The sequence below is a fragment of the Sarcophilus harrisii genome, chromosome 1 (assembly GCF_902635505.1).
Source record: "Sarcophilus harrisii chromosome 1, mSarHar1.11, whole genome shotgun sequence".
NCBI classification, from domain to species: domain Eukaryota; kingdom Metazoa; phylum Chordata; class Mammalia; order Dasyuromorphia; family Dasyuridae; genus Sarcophilus; species Sarcophilus harrisii.
This window is the reverse complement of record NC_045426.1, coordinates 151,411,617-151,428,312: the sequence shown is the minus strand read 5'-3', so window position 1 is coordinate 151,428,312 and position 16,696 is coordinate 151,411,617. Positions and strand designations below refer to the sequence as shown.

General features: G+C 34.0%; 1 protein-coding gene across 1 annotated transcript in view; it reads right to left on the bottom strand.

The window, feature by feature from the left end:
* Positions 1 to 16,696, bottom strand: part of ZSWIM6 (zinc finger SWIM-type containing 6) — a 197,731-nt gene that overhangs the window by 2,418 nt on the left and 178,617 nt on the right. Inside the window, exons 6-14 of the mRNA XM_031965403.1 lie at positions 15,238 to 15,414; positions 14,809 to 14,955; positions 13,564 to 13,710; positions 11,569 to 11,829; positions 9,394 to 9,529; positions 5,111 to 5,268; positions 4,430 to 4,593; positions 2,861 to 2,942; positions 1 to 263 (exon numbers count right to left, since the gene is read on the bottom strand). The exon at positions 1 to 263 is cut by the window's left edge and continues 2,418 nt beyond it. Of these exons, the coding sequence (XP_031821263.1) occupies positions 1 to 263; positions 2,861 to 2,942; positions 4,430 to 4,593; positions 5,111 to 5,268; positions 9,394 to 9,529; positions 11,569 to 11,829; positions 13,564 to 13,710; positions 14,809 to 14,955; positions 15,238 to 15,414 (1,535 nt within the window). The remainder of the gene's footprint in view (positions 264 to 2,860; positions 2,943 to 4,429; positions 4,594 to 5,110; positions 5,269 to 9,393; positions 9,530 to 11,568; positions 11,830 to 13,563; positions 13,711 to 14,808; positions 14,956 to 15,237; positions 15,415 to 16,696) is intronic.

Sequence of the window (16,696 nt, the reverse complement as noted above, 5' to 3'; positions counted from 1 at the left end):
AATTTGGTAAGCGGTCTCAAAAGCTATGTGATCCTTTTCACACAAGGTCAGTGCAGAGAGGGCGCAGTTCTGAGGGTCCTTCATGGCACACTGAAGAGCAAGCGTCCTAGCACTGCCGGCCAGTTTTTCCTGCTGGTGGCAGTCTAGATGTAGACGGACAATGGTGCTGTTGGACATCACCGTTGTAGCAACAATACTAGTGGCTTCTGTTGGGGTGAAGAGCGTAAACCAGCTCTGCATGATACTATCCAGTGCATAAACACCTACAAGACACAGAACAGGGACTGTCACCAACCAACATGTTCCAGAAGCTAACATTTCTTTCTTTCTTTTTTTTTTGAAAAACAAATTTAACTTGTAAATCTTAACAGAAGATATGTGACAAGATTTATATAAAGAACTCTGATTTATTATGGAAAGCAATCTTTTAGATTTAACAAAGAAGCCTAAAATAAATATGGACATCTCATAATAAAGAACTAATGTTCTTGGTGTCTGATATTTTCATTGTGTTGTTGGTAGATTAAGGCCATGGCTTTTGGATAAGCCAGTTTGGATAACTGATTCTAGTTTGCAACCATCTAATGTCAGTTCTTAAATTTTTTGTTGATAAAATGATTTTCTCAAGGCACAGTTTCTCTAGATGATTTTATTTTTCTTAAAATGCCAAGACAAAAGTGCCTTAATCACTGAAAAATATTAAAAGCATATAATTTAAATAATAAGTATCAAGTCAATAAAGCTTAACAACAAAAACCCAGAGCGAGTCTGATGGGGTTAGGATATTAAAAGTAATTTTTGGATTGGTCTTTCCCTTGTACCTATTCTCTATAATAATATGGTAAATTAAATGTGATTCTATATTCATACTAATTCTACACTTTCAAAATATTGACACATTGTATGATCACTAACAAATAAAACTATAACAATAGTTTTCATAGCATCGCTTCTGTCTCACTTCTAGTATTTTGTCCCAGCAAAGGACCTGTCTTTTTCTGATGCAGATAGGGGGAAAAAAAAGATACCATTATACTAAATAACTGCCATTTTGTTTTTGTTGGTGTTTTTGTAGGAAATATATTTTTGTTTAGTACCACTTTATTACTGCAGAAGGGAAATATGTGCCTGATGTGGCTGATGTGGCTTTACAAATTGTCAATTATGAGTGACTAGGGCATCTTCTTATGGCCAGCAGTAATTTCTCACCAACTTAAGCTTACTTAAACCACATTCAATGGTTATCATTTTTTTAATCTCAAAACTTGTGATTTTGTTTTATCCTCATAATTTGAGAGGAAGACTCAGTGTAGTTAGAAAACTTCCTATTATCTTTATTTAAATGTACATAGTCAATGACCTATAGACTCAAATCATTTCCATAGATCATTTTAAAACCCAATAGGGCTTACTTTAGGATATTTTTACATGTAACTATAAACTAGATTATCATGAGAATGTAATAAATGCACTTCATGTCCTGAGATACAACTGTCAAGAATCATACTGACAACATTATTTCACCTATTCTCTACAAGTAATCCTTGCTTACTCATTCCATTTAAAATAACAGGAATAGGATCAACAACAATGATATAATTGAAGGATGCAAATACCTGAAATAGAAGATCACCTCTCTATGTGAGGAGGGCATACTTACATTGACAACAAGAAGCCCTCATAATAGTAAGTAGTAATAGCAGCAGTAGCGTAAGAATAGTACTAGTATGGGGCAGCTAGGTGGTACAGTGGATAGAGCACCAGCCCTGAAGTCAGGAGGACCTGAGTTAAAATATGGCCTTATAGACACTTAACATTTCCTAGCTGTGTGATTTTGGGCAAGTCACTTATAATCCCAATTGCCTTTAAGTAATTGTTTAGGTATTGTTAAGATTTCTAGAATAAGAGTGATGATGGATTGAGTGATCAACCTTTCAACTTGAACTGATAACATTAATTTTCTTTTATTAATGAGGTAATATTATGCACACTTATTCAGATATGCTAGTCAATGCTTATAATAAGCCTTGGTCAGACCTCAAATAGTCAGTGGTAGAAAGTAGACTTCCAATTTAGGAGTAGCTTGAACACAGATAATGTAACAAAGAATGAATGCTCAGTGCCTGGGATGCTGCTCAGTGTGAGGGTGGGGAAGAGAAGAAGAAAATAAAGAAAAGAAAAATGGGGTGTAGCACATTAGAATTTCTGAGAACCCTTTATAAAAAAGACTTTTCCGAAATACTAACAAATCATAATACAGACACATAAAATTAAACTCAAAAGTTGAACTTTTTTCCTCCAGAAACTCCTTTTTAACCTAGTTTACTTTCAGGTAAACAGAAGCATGAAAATAAAAATTCTGTATGTAAATTCAGAGACTGTTTAAAGAATAGAGAACCTGGTCACAAAAAGGGAAATTTATCTTGTGGTTGGTGTTGCAATGAAGTATTTCTATAATGTAAGTAAAAGTATATTCCTGATTTTTTTGAGTCTTATATTCCAGTGCAGTCAAAACTGATTCATTATTTGGCCTGAAAGAATTTTCAGGTTTCAAGAATGAAACAAGCATTTATTGTGTGCTTTTACTCGTTTGTAAGCAACCTTTCTTAGTATTTCTTTTACTACTATAATATAAACTGGAAAGCCTTTTTTTTCTCCCTGGCCAATCCAAAGCAAATGTTGCTGCATCCTAGAAATAGTAATGATGATTCTGGAAGCTGTTTCTTTCAAGAAATATCATTTAATTATTATTTTAATATTATTATTAATAATATTTTATTATATAATTATTCATGTTTAATTAATTTAATTAATAATAATATATTAATATTATTTTCAAGAAATAATATTATTTACTTACCCACTTCAGTTGCACATGTTACCAACCATCTCACCATTTCCCGCCGTCGCCAATTTAAAGTAGACAGTGTCATTCGCATAACCTGTCAAAATAATGAAAATATAATTAGCAATAATATAAATCAATGGAATAGTAATGTGTTGTTATAATGTGGAAATTGTAAGAGATCTAATAATCAGGAATCAAATACTTCTATCATAGTAGTGCTTATTCATATAACATGTTCCCTACATTATTTAAAAACTATTGCTCTTCAGTAATGAACTGAACCAGCTACACCTAAGGAAAGAACTCTAGGAAATGACTATGAATCATTACATAGAATTCCCAATCCCTCTATTTTTGTCTGCCTGCATTTTTAATTTCCATCACAGGCTAATTGTACACTATTTCAAAGTCCAACTCTTTTTGTACAGCAAAATAGCTGTTTGAACATGTATACATATATTGTATTTAACTTATACTTTAACATATTTAACATGTATTGGTCAACCTGCCAATACATGGGTGGAGAGAAGGAGGGAAAAAGTTGGAACAAAAGGATTTGCAACTGTCAATACTGAAAAATTACCTATGTATATATCTTGTAAATAAAAAGCTATTTAAAAAAACAAAACAAAACAAAAACACTATTGCTCTTGTGTGCCAGTAGGGAAAGTCATAATTGTTCTGGATTGGGGACATTTATTCAAAAAATTAACTTTTCCAAGCTATCAGTCAGCATCAACTCTGCCTATTATTCTTTGCCTTCTTCATTTACAGTTCTGTACTAATGTGCTGAGAAGCAGTGTTGTATAATGGGAAAAGCAGGCCTTGAATTTATGAAGACTTATATGTCAAGCAATGGAAATTGAAATTTAAAAAAAAGAAACCCTCTTAAAAACTCTGTCTACCCAAGCGGTATGTATAATATGAAAAAAGTAAAATGCAAAAACAAAGTAATCATGTTTTTCTGAAAATACAAAATTCCAAAAAATTCAAGTTTTGAATTATAAGTCCCTTACAGATTCAGGGATTATTAGTCATCTTTCTTTACTCACTCAAAGGAGGAAAGAATATTGCTACTTAGGGTTATAACTCACAGAGGAGGAAGGGCTGTTCTTATTGGGCAGGAAGGGTGATTTTACAAGGCATTGATCTAGCTTTTTGCAGTTTTCAAAGCCCTTTCACATATATCCCAGCAACCTCATGAGGAAGGTTGTACAGGTATGTTTATCTTTATTTTAAAGAGGAATACACTGAGGTTCAGAGAAGGTGAATGATTTGTCCAAAACCACACAGTAGTTTTTTTGGTGGCAAAACTCCCAAATTCTTATTTCTGGGGTCAGTGTTCTTTCTAGCATGCTGCCTACAAATGCCTTACATCTTGTAAAAGACATAAAGCAGATCCTTTCAGCTGGGAATTATGAAATGCCCTCAAATAGTATATTTTTCTGAATATTTAAGTTTGTGCACCTGAGAATTTACTTACTTGTACTAAAAATATTGTCTTCTTTGAATTTACCAATCCTCAAAACAAGTGTTAAAACAAAAGTTTTCAAATCCCACATAATAACATTGGTGATATACCTGAAGGCCCAGCTCCAGAGACACTTTCAAAAGAGTGATGTCTGGCAAACTGTCCATGAGAGTTGCTATCTTAAATGCATCTTGGGCAAGCTTAAAAATGTGTGATGAGGAGTGAATGTTTTTCTGGATGGATTCTAATACTGTTTCAAGCCTCCGAACATCTCCTGCAAGTGGACAAGGGGGAAGAAGCAAGCATACATGCACAAGGAGGAAAAAGAGAAAACAGTTACACAAATTAATTTATTTTGAAATGTTCACTGATAGAAGAGACATTACAACTGTTTCCATAACTACCTTCAATGTATATGAATATCAGCTTCATTAAAAAAAAAAAGACACTACAATATACCTTTAGTAAGCAAATGCATATGTGAAACAAAATCATTATGAAATAACAAACAGTCCCCTTATCTTATCATCCATGGATATTTATCTACTTCTGAGTCTAAATAACCACTTTTATCCCCTATCTGCAAAATAAGTGGCCACACAGGGGGTAATCTGATGACCCTGGTAAGTTAGTCTCAGTCTTAAATCAGCTCTATTACTCTTAACCTAAAAATCATGACCACCAAAAAAACTGTCTTACATTAGAATTACTACCAACTAAGCAATTTGAAATAAAAATTATCTTCCTCGGAAAATAAACAAAATATTTATGTCTTAAGGACAATACTGTACCTTTGGCTGCTGTTAGCATAGTTGATGCCAACTCACACTGCTGGGACTCAATGTGGCTTAGGGTAAACCAGCGGGGATACCGGTTTGGAACAACTGATGCAATGTGGTGTGGGCGGGACATATCTCCTGTTGGAGCAGTAGATTCCAATACTAGTAATCTGTAATGAGAAGACAAGGCAGGCTGCCTCTTTTCACTTGTCCATCATTATAACCATGGTTATTGGCAAGCAAAAGCCACAAGAACTGCTTGACTACAGAGAAAGCATATATAGCCCAGGTGCAAGAGCTGTGGTAGATGACAATTTCTCTTCTGCCAGAATTTCAAAATCACTTTGCCAAAAAGCTTCTTTAACTGTTAATCACCCAAACCAAAGAGGCATCATTAGAAAGAGGAGAATATATAGGCAGACCAAACAGTTGAACACTGAGATCTGTTTTCCTATTGCCACATTTTTCTTAACTCAATTTTCAAATTCACTCATTTATATTTAAAAAATTGGAAAAAGTGAGACTAGAAATAAAAAATCAGGACAGAGGATACTGAAATGGAGATAAGGAGAAATATGAGCTTAAGAAAGTAAGATTCATGGTAAAACTGGTTTAGAAAGAAAGGAAACTGTCCTTTCTCCCTTATTTCTACACACAATAAAGCTTTTTTCTTATACTCTTTAATACAAATAAAATGTGCCTTTAGCATTTATTTTTTGATTTAGAAAATAAAACATTAATTCAACCTACAGACCAACTTTCATATTTCCCCATGACTCCACTGAAATGTCTAATCTTGAGAATCAACTAGCCTTGATCAGAATTAACTGAAAATGAGAGGGAGGGTGGGAGAGGGAGAAAGAGAGAGAGAGAGAGAGAGAGAGAGAGAGAGAGAGAGAGAGAGAGAGAGAGAGAAAGAAACGAGAAAAACAAAGACAGACACAGAGACAGAGGCAAATAGAGACAGGCAGAAAGAGAGAACCAGAGAGAGACAGAAAGACAGACAGATAGCTACACAGAGACAAAAAGAATCAGAGAGTGACAAAGAAAAATGAGATCATTTTTAACATAGCTATCTTTTATTGTGTATATTTTGAAATTCCTCAATTTCGTGTTTCACAGAAAATATACTTAGCTTAACATGTTTATGTCACAAACCTGTCTTGTTGGCTAAATGAAAGGAATCATTTCAATAACGAACTGGGGAGAAGAAGAGTCAGGTATATGATTTTTGTGGGCTAATTAAAAAAACAAAAAGTATCAATTCATCCAAGAATAAACTTTGCCAAAATTGTTTTAGAGGAAAACCACTACTGCAGAGTAGACAAAGAAATAATGTTAAAAAAGCATTTCCTGAGACCAACACCTTCCAATAAGAGTTGGGAAAGAGAGAAGGCAAGCAAAGGATGACCTCTCTTTTTTCAACTATCTATTTCTGGAATCCTCTAAAGATCAGTATTTATCATGATGTATCTATCTCTTCCACAGCAGCTTCCTGAAAGGCTTCTCTAATTAGAGGCATGTGGAGGGGTTTTAAAATAACAATATTCCTCATTGTTCTGTTGCTATACACAACTTCCAATGAACCAGAGACTAAAGGAATCTTTGCACTTTAAAGGTAATTCAAATCAGCAGGCACTACAGATGAGTATTATTCTATGCCAAACTTTCATAACTGGCCAATGGTAGTAATCAGGATAATTTGACACTGAGGCTCTACTCTTAACAAAAGGAATGAAATCTTCTAGAGTTGACTATGTCAGATTTCAACATGATGTCATAGAAAATTTCCATTTCATTTTATTAAAGTTCTATTAAAACATTTTGTCAACAAAACACAACTATTAAACTACCACTCTAATCATGATATAATCATCCTGAATACTGGAAAAGTATCTACTTTCAGTACTTTTAAAACAGATGATGTTGCCAACCACAACATTCACACCTTTCTTTGGTTTCTGTGTCTCTCTCAGTTCTTCTCTCTGTATGATAATTTCTTTTGCTGAATCATTATTTGCCTCACCTTGGCCAATAAGTGGAGGCATTCCCCGAGCCTATGTCCTGGTCTCTGCTCTTTCTGCAGCATTCTCCCCCACTTAGTGGTCTCTTTAGTTTACACAACTTCAGTTATGACCCTCTGCAAACAGTTCATACATTTCTCTCTACGCCGCTAACCCCCATATGTCCAATGAATTTTGCTACTGCATTACCCAATACTTGGTGAGCATCTTCTCTTCAGCATCTCAAATTCAGAAAATCTAGAAGGGAATTTTATTTTTCCCCAAACCCAACTCATCTATAAACTTTTTAATTTCTATTGATGTCATCTTTCCAGTCTCTCAGCTTTGTAAACTTATTGCAATTCTTGATTATCCTTCTCTCTCTCAATCCCCAGATATGATCAAGTGTTGTCAGTTCTACAGCAACAACATTTCTCTTATTCTCTTCTTTATCCACAGTTTCTACTCTAGTTTAGGTTCCTGTTAACTCTTATTCTGGATTACTCCTCACTTCTTTCCTAACTTTCAGTTTTTCTCCTCTCCAATTAATGCTTTGCAAAACTGTAAAGTGGAAATTCCTACAATATATATCTGATTATGTCACACAACTTCTTCTCTACCTTCCATCACACTCTAAAACATGTTGCAGGAATTTTCTTTTGCTTCTAACATAAAAAATAAATTCTCAGGTTGATACTTAAGCTTTTTCACTATCTGGCTCCTACCTAGTTGTCCAAATTATTTCTTATTTCTCTCCTTCATGCATCAGATGATCTAGTTAAAACTGGCATTGCTAGCATTTACTCACACATAATATTTTCTCTCCCTTCCACATGCTTTTGTATTGGTAGTGCTACATGCCTTCAATAAATGTGGTCTTCTACTTTCTAGAATCCTTGGTTTCCTTATAGAAAGTTCAAGTGGAGTGGACAGGGGACCTTTTCCCTTCCTCATCCAATTATTAATATTCTTTCTCTCCCACTCATATTTTTGAATAAGTTGTTTCTTCTAATATGTGAACATGCCATATCCCTTGAAGGAATGTGAGTTCCCTGAAGGTAGAAACTTTCATTTTTGTCTTTGTACACACAAAATGTAGCACAATGCTTTATGCAGAATAGATAATTGATAAAAGTTTGAAGAACTGAATGGAATTTGATAAATTAAGGAGACTCAAGGGCCAGGAAAAGGATGCATCCAAATTAAAGAAATTTTAGTTCTGAGTACATACATATAACTCTCTCTGTCTTTATCACATTTAATTATAAGCAATTCCCTGAAGAGATCCAAGGTCACATTCATTATTTTGTTTAAAATGAGTGACATAAGAGATACAGTTTTAGAGGAATGCCAAATTCATGGCAATGGTGATGGACTTATATGCATATTAAAATGTTTCTCATTGCTCCAACCAATTTTTCCACTTTTTAAAAAGGTTGTAAATTTGTAAAACTTCAAGAACACAAGAGGAACACAAACTTTTCTTGAATACATTAGCTATTTTAAAAATCAGGCCTGATGATCTTGAAGTTTTACAAATTTACAACTTCAGAAGATTCAGTGGAGAGTGGAAAAAAATGCCATCCATAAGGCTGGATGGCAATGAGACAATTGGTTATTTGGTAATTAGCTTTAAAAAAAAAAGTGGAAAAATTGGTTGGAGCAATGAAAGACATTTTAATGTGCGTATAAGAAAGAGGGAATTGATAAATAGAATGAGGAATATGAAGTAAGAAGACTTCTGAAAACCTCAATAAGTCATTACTTTCACTGTAAAGATACTATTCATGTTCTTGTCTTTGAGCCAACCATAAAGGCATTTTGTGATGCAATTGCTTTCCTGTATTATTGATGGATGGTGAAACTACTACATAAAAGTGAAAACTATGGCAGCTTTGAAGGTTTCAATTAGATTTTGCCAAACACATTTTATTATTCTTTACTTTTTCAAAAAATCTAATTTTCAAAAAGTAATGAATTATTTAGAAAGGTTTCAACTGAAAACTGTCTTGTGATTAAACACAGCCCAAAATAACCCACTAATACCAGAAGGAAAAGGGGGGGAGCCAATAAAAATATCTTTAAAATTAGTTCGTCAGCATACCAGCAGGCCAAAGCATGGTTCTTTTCCTGCTTTTAAAAAACAACACAAGATGCATAGGCAAACAGTTTCCTTAGCTTTTGCTCAGTTACAGGAAACATGAATGAATTAGTAGTAGGAGTCAGTTATAGGCCATTTTTCCCAGTGGGGAATTTTGTTTGTTTTTTCCCAGCTGGGCTTTCTATACATACCGCATTGCTCTCAGTGCAATTTTGTATGCCAGTTCAGCATCATGAGGTAGGAGAGAGGTAAAGAGATACTTGGCAAATGTATGCATTGGAACACTCTCTCGATGGATGATTTCTCCTAAACCACTATATGGCCCAGCTGTGGAGAAAGCATAAAGATTTTTTTTTTATATTTCTAAAATGGAATTACTTCCACAGATGATAAAAAGTATTTAAACCAAAAGTTATACAAATGGGATAAGCAAAACTCCAGTTAATTAAGACTCTAATCTAAGTATTATAGTATCATTAGAGAAGAGGAAAATCTGAAGTAAAGATAGCTTGTTATTTGTGAGACAGTTCAAAATTTGTGTCATAGAGCAATGATTCAAATGATTGTGCCATAAATTAAGTAGAAAAAGCAGAGTGCTATGTGAAAGTGATGCCCTCCTTTGCATTATTAAAACAACCACATACAGGAAGCATTTTTCTAAAATGTAAAACTTGAAGAAATTATCTAGAATGTCTTTTTGAAGCTTTGTCCATTAGGTGACAGAAAGTTAACAGATGTACCAATGAATACACATTCTAACCTTTGGGATAAAGCGACACACAAATCTGACCATCCAGGACTGCAAAACAAATTTAGGTGTCTAGAGATATTCTGAATTGCAAACTAGGAAGGGCCTGTGAATTATAACCATTAAAATTAGTATTCTACAAGAATACTAATCTAATGACAGGGAGCCATTTACTTCTACTTTTTAAAATTTTCATCAGAATAAAAGGGTAATAAATCCTTAGTTGATATAAATCAACAAATTTTTTTCAAAGGGTATAGTAACCGTGTAATTTTTCAAACAAAATTATATTTAAGCAATCAAAATTCATTTTTTCCCCAAAGAAATTGTGATATGCATGGTGAACAAAAAATACCTTCCCATCTGTGCCTGCTGAATGCTGCACTGCCATTGGTAACATAGTCTCTTTTAAATTTCAAAGTGAAACCAGAGAGTTTGTACTGGTTTATTGTTAAATAGTCTGAAATTTAGTTTTCTCTTTCAGTTATAAGCAAAACTGGTTTTATATGAGAGGACCCTACTCATCATCAGGACAAAATAAAATTATCTATGGTAGAGAAAAGTGGTCTCATGTTTTTTAAAAGCAAGAAAATTCTTTATTGTGGAGTCATCGATAACAAAAGAGCAAAGTATTTCATTGTATTTTAATGAAGTCTTTTTTGATGTTTCTATTTTTGAATATAATTATCCTTCACCACCTAAACTATCTTGAATATGTCTTGCAATAGTTTACATAAAGGGCTTTAATATTTATAAAATGTACTTCTTAAAAATAATCCAATGGTAGGAAAAATAGGTATTTCAATTTTATGGAAAACTGAGGATCAGATCTGTATCCTTAACTGATTTGAAATCTATACCTCATGTCCTAATTTACATTATTTTCTCAGAACTGCCTTACTCTGAGTCTCATTTTCTACTGTCTTAAGAAAAAAATAATTTAATGTCATGATTTTCCTTTTTGATGCATTAAAATATTTTTTTGATAATTTATTTTTAAAAGATCAAATTTTTAAAATGCAATACCTTTTCAGATATTGAGGTTGCAACTGTTCAGCTTATAGCTTTTTTAAAGGCTCTTTATGGGTTGTTTTTTGTTTTCGTTTTTGCATTTCTTTCTGGTCTTGACCTTAGAAAGAAAACTGGAGTTTGCTTTAAAAGTTACAGGAAACTTTTGAATTGATTAACTTGTACCTAACAAATCATTATTAGAAACATTTATTCAGGATCAATGACAGTGGTATTTACTCATTCCTTTCCAAATTCTCTGTACTTTTGCCAGTATTTGCAAACAACACACCAAAATACCAGACACTACATATCAGCCAATAATTCAGGGAGATGCCACTCAATTATAATACTATTATTTCACTGTCCAAGCAAATGGGAATATGGTCTCCCTTCCCTCTCACCCCAGTTTTTAATTTTAAAAACCATTTTTTCCCTTCCTAAGTGATTCTATCTCTTGGGCAGTCTGAATACAAATATGATCATTCAATGACAAACTCCTTAAAGAAATTACCATGCTTTGAAATTAATTCAGATGTCAAACTAAAGGTACTGCTAAGCAACTCAGGAAGCAACTACCTTCTAACGAAGCTGAATAAGGTCAAGATACCTTCTAATAGGAAGACTGCTTGCTTGCGAAAAATTTTCACTAATGTATCATCCAACTCGATTTCTTGTAGCTTGGAAATGAGCTGTTCCTCATTTCGGCAAACCTTCTCTTGTGTATACAATCCATCTGGCATGATCCGCTGTTGCCCCAGCCCTATTAGTGCTACTTCCACAGCCAACGTTAAATATGATTCCCCTTCTTCCAAGAACTTGTGTGCAGGCAGGTGCTGGTACTCCAGAGACTTGCCCTGCCCCATATTTTCTGTTAAGAAACAACAAAAGGCATGATAGTTCACAAACTATTTTCCCTATACACTCTGACACATACAAATATTTATTTTACCAAATGCTGTTTAATGAATTATTATATTTAACCTCTGGAGAGTGTCAGAAAACCTGTTACATAAAAATGAAGTCTCCCAACATCTTGTTTAATTAAGAAGGAAATCTTGCTACTGTAAATCAATCACCTCCAAATTTCTCTTCAGCCCAACAGTGAACAAACCTAAAATGTTTAAACTAAAAATAAGTTAATGAGGTACACAGCTGAAAGTAAATGAATATTAACTAGTAAAGGCTAGCAAATCACTCATGATGCTTTCCTTACTTCTATAAGGGCTGCAGGGATTTAACAAGATTGGTCCTGTATTCCTAATTCTAGACTTAATGCGAATAATTTCACTTCAAAGGTTACTCCCATCTGAATACACAGTGTGTACTTTCAAAAATGACATTTTTAATGAGCATCCATTGGTAATCATGTTCTGTTTTAAATTTAAATAAACCTCAAACACTGTATAGTGTTTTCTAAAACTCATGGGTAAGATAAGCAGTTGGATTCCTGAACTTCTGGGCAAAAACTAGGCTACTATTAACCCAAAGAGGAAAGCCCTCCAAGGCCCTACATGGAAGTAGCTGAATTCATCTCTTTATCCAACTTTTCTACAAGAGCACTAGAGGGACCCACCTCATTGGCACCTGAAGAAGCATTACTGAGCCCTGTGCAGTAATACAGAAGAATTGGGTTTTAAACAAAAAACTCAATTACAAAAAAAAAAAAAAACAACAACAACAAATTCTTTAAATGAAGCCCATTTTCCTACATATTTAATAAGACTTAAGATTAATATTTATTCATATACATACATGGTAATAAATATGCATCTCTCATAAGAATCTTTGCCCCTTTTCCTTTTAAAGAATCTTGCTTTTAAGGTCCTTAATATGAATATACTAATATATAATTATCACTATTAACATCAAAGAACTATGCTAATGAATATTACAATAAAAAAAAATTACAGGAGCAAAGGAATAGAGTATTTGCAACATCATAAATTTTCAACAATTACCCTAATATTACTTTAGTCTAATAGGTAGTGACCCTCCCAGCACCTGTGATTTCACTAGAGAAAATAATTCTCAATGAAGAAATTCCCTCTACCAATACAGATCCACAATTATTATCTTAAGAGTGTTGCCTGGTACACCGAGAGATTAAATTTCTTTTTGAGGGTCACAAAGCTAATATGTATCAGAGGGAAGATGTACTTAGGTCTTTCTGATTATAAGGCCATCCATCATAATATGCTGCCTCCTACTGAAAGATTATGCAAAATAAAAAGGTGAATCCTCAAAGAACTTTCTTTGTTATGTGTGTTATATGTGTTATATATATATATGTGTGTGTTATATGTGTTATATAACACATCAGCACTGTTTTTTATAAAAAGCAAGTCATTCTTTCTCTGAATAAAAATTCTATAACCAATATGTTGCCATTTAGTAACACTTAATGCATTGGATGTTGTATAATATTGTAAAGTAGATGAAGAAAACTCAAAACTTGTTGAAATTACTTCCTAAATGAAGAATGCTAATAATTTGAGAAATAATTTTATGAATTTTAAAAAATAAACAAAACTGAGGAAGGGTATTATAAGACTAATGTCATTCAGTATCCAAAAAAACTTTACCCAAGTCTAAATTATTTTACCTGAAAAATCTGAGAATCCAGGGTAACTTTCATCATCCACTCTGCAGGCTTCCATAAGGCTACTGAAGAGGGTACCAATGGGATCTAATGGATGACCAACCCAACCTTCTAGATTGGTAATTGATGTTATTCCCTTGTGAAGCAGTTCTGCAGAAGCAATATTAAAAAAGAGAGATTTATCAATTAATAACAGCAGCCAAATCAAACTATTTTTCTCACTGACATTAAATATAATGTAATTGATTATAAATTACTGATCAACAAAACACACATATACACAAAACAGAACAACATAAAACATATACAAAGTCTACAAATCACAAACAAGTTGTTGCAAAAGTTAATTTGTGTTTTAGATAAACAGCTCAGTGTATTTTCTCATGATAAAATGTTATTAATTCCACATTAAGCTAATCAACTGTAGTGTCACTTGTATGGAACAATATGCTTTTAGTTCCAACTCTGGGTAACACCTCACTTGTGAGGTAGCAGGGAAAATTCCACCTGCTATGGGAGTAGGAGCCAGGAGCCAGGAAAGCTAAAGCAGAGTACTACTCCTGGGTTTCAAAAAACTTTTATCCTCTTTGTATTAAAAACAACAATAGCAACAAACAAACAAAACAAAACAGTTCATTCCCTAGGTGTTTGGTATTGCAGGAACAAAGAGTATATGGTCCCACAGACAACGTAAAGGTTATATAACAGGACTCTTTTGTTATCTATTTGTGAAAGTATGTGTGCGTGTGTGTGTGTGTTGTACAGACAGTAAGTAGGCAGGTAGATAGATAAAATCATTTTGGTCAATGTCTATTTAGCTAATACATTTGCTTTTCATAACTACAAAAATTCTCACTTTTAATTACAAAATTGCCCATTTCCCTCTTCCTTTAAACACTACCTGACCTCTTTTCTCAATTCCTTCCCTGCCCTCAGGCTTAATCTCATACATACCAAACGAAATAACTTACCTTGGGAGGAAAAAAGTCTTATATTTTTCCTTCATTTCTCTCCTTCTGAATCTTGATTTCCCCCCTGCCCTCCAACCCAAAAGTCAAAGGAAGAAGAAAAAGCACTTCTCACAGACTAACTATTCACCATTTTAAAATTAAAAGAAAATGAAGTACATAAATGTCATCTCCATTGATTTCATTTTAAATACAGATTCTTCATGAGCAGTTTAAAATCGAGCTATTATGTCATCACCCAGAATCTCTTGCCAATGAAACCCTCTTCTTTCACATTCACCTTTCTTCTGAGTTCGGAACATTTCCAGCTGTTTCTGCTGTTGTCGTCTTAGCGTATTAACAATTGCTATTGCTAGCCTCAGTGCTTCTCTTGGGTATCCATGAGACCTTAATGCATCTACTCTTGCACATGCTGTAGGAACATGTTCTAAAACAGAGAAAAATGAGGAAAAGTTGACACACTGGTGCTTATCAAAAAAAATGTATCTGATGAAAAGTTTTGCACTAAATAATCTTTAGAGATGAGAAACTATATATGTATTACTAGAATTTGAGTAAAAAATTCAGTTCTTATTTGCCAAGCTTTCATTTATCTTCTACTGAATCTCCTCCCCCTCCCTATAATACTCCCCCCACTTCTTCCCCATAAAGCTATAGAAACTAAACAAAGAACAAGTCATGGAAACATCTTTCCGGTGTAGCCACTCACCATGCCAGAGAGGCCACCCGTGAGAGTCAAAGAGGGAGTTTTCAGTGTCGTCATGGTAACAGTAGTTGGTGTATAGGTCACTGCTGATAATGTGCTGTAAGTGGCTATCCTGCCAGTGAAGATCGCATGCCTCAATGGCCCGTGTGAACACAGTCCGATGTGGTCTGCTCGATGAATCTGTTATTTCCACAATTCAGAAAGTGCTATCAGCTCTTATTCATATGTGAATAAATCACTCACACCATTATGTTGCCAGATGTCCATAATCACCCCTGCATACATTGGTCCTATACCCCTTATGCAGAAAAGTTCTGGTGAAAAATTTTATCTCCTAAGTTCTAGGGGGCAAGAGACATCCTTGATTTGTCAAACACACACAAAAAAACCCCAACAACTTTGCAGCCAATGAAGCTAATGTTAAAGGCATCCTGCAAACTAAATATTCACAACTTTGGTATACATGCTAAATACCACCCCCAGCAACTGGGCTCAAAAGAGGCATTCAGCACCAAAATCACGTGGAAATTCACTAATCCCCTTTTTTGTGATACTTGTATTTAGGCTACTCTTAGTGAGATCAACAGCTCTCACAAAATATTGTGCAAAGAGATGCAACATCAGCCATGGAACCATTCAGGATTACACAGTCGGCCTTTACAGATACAAATAAGTGTTGTGCTTTTGGTTATATTTTTAAACTATATTGTGCGGTTTTGCACAATTAAAAAAAATTATGCTCCTTGGGATATAATGATGAACTGCTACTTTACATCCCAAAAGGCATAAGTATAAATATTTAACACTTCACAAAGCCACACAACATAGTTAAAAAACAAACCACTGCACTTACCTTCACCCTACAGACTGCCTCCTGACTCCAGGGCAGGTTCCATGACTACTGTGATGTCACCAGCATAGTTTATGCTGGGGCATCACAAGAGAGTAGAAGTATACAATCCGAGTAAGGTTCAAAGTTGCAGGACCTAACGGAAAGAAGAAATGTTTGGGGAATAAAGGATAGTCTTTTTCTAACTACTGGGGTCTTTAGTACCAACCAACAGAGTAGTTAGATTTTAGCTATTTTTCTCCCCCCACAGAAGACTATCAACTATTTTCTCTGTTTTTCATAGGACAAAGTTTATCTGAAATCCTATGCTGTCACTATCACTAATTCTACTTTATGTATATTATCTGGCAACAATTAGAGAATCATATACATTAGAATTTGGAACCTCATTCATCTTTTTTTTTTAATTAATGAAAAAAGCAGCAAAATAACTTCAGGTCAACTTGTGTCACAAAATGTGTTGGCAGTTTGATTTAGTCTTAATTTGACATAGAACAAAAATAACTTTAAAAGTTGGGGCTAGAACAAACTCAAAACCAGTGCTTCTTAAATATGTCAATCAACAGTTTTAAAAAAATATATATTGATAACTTTTTTGATTAACAATGTGCT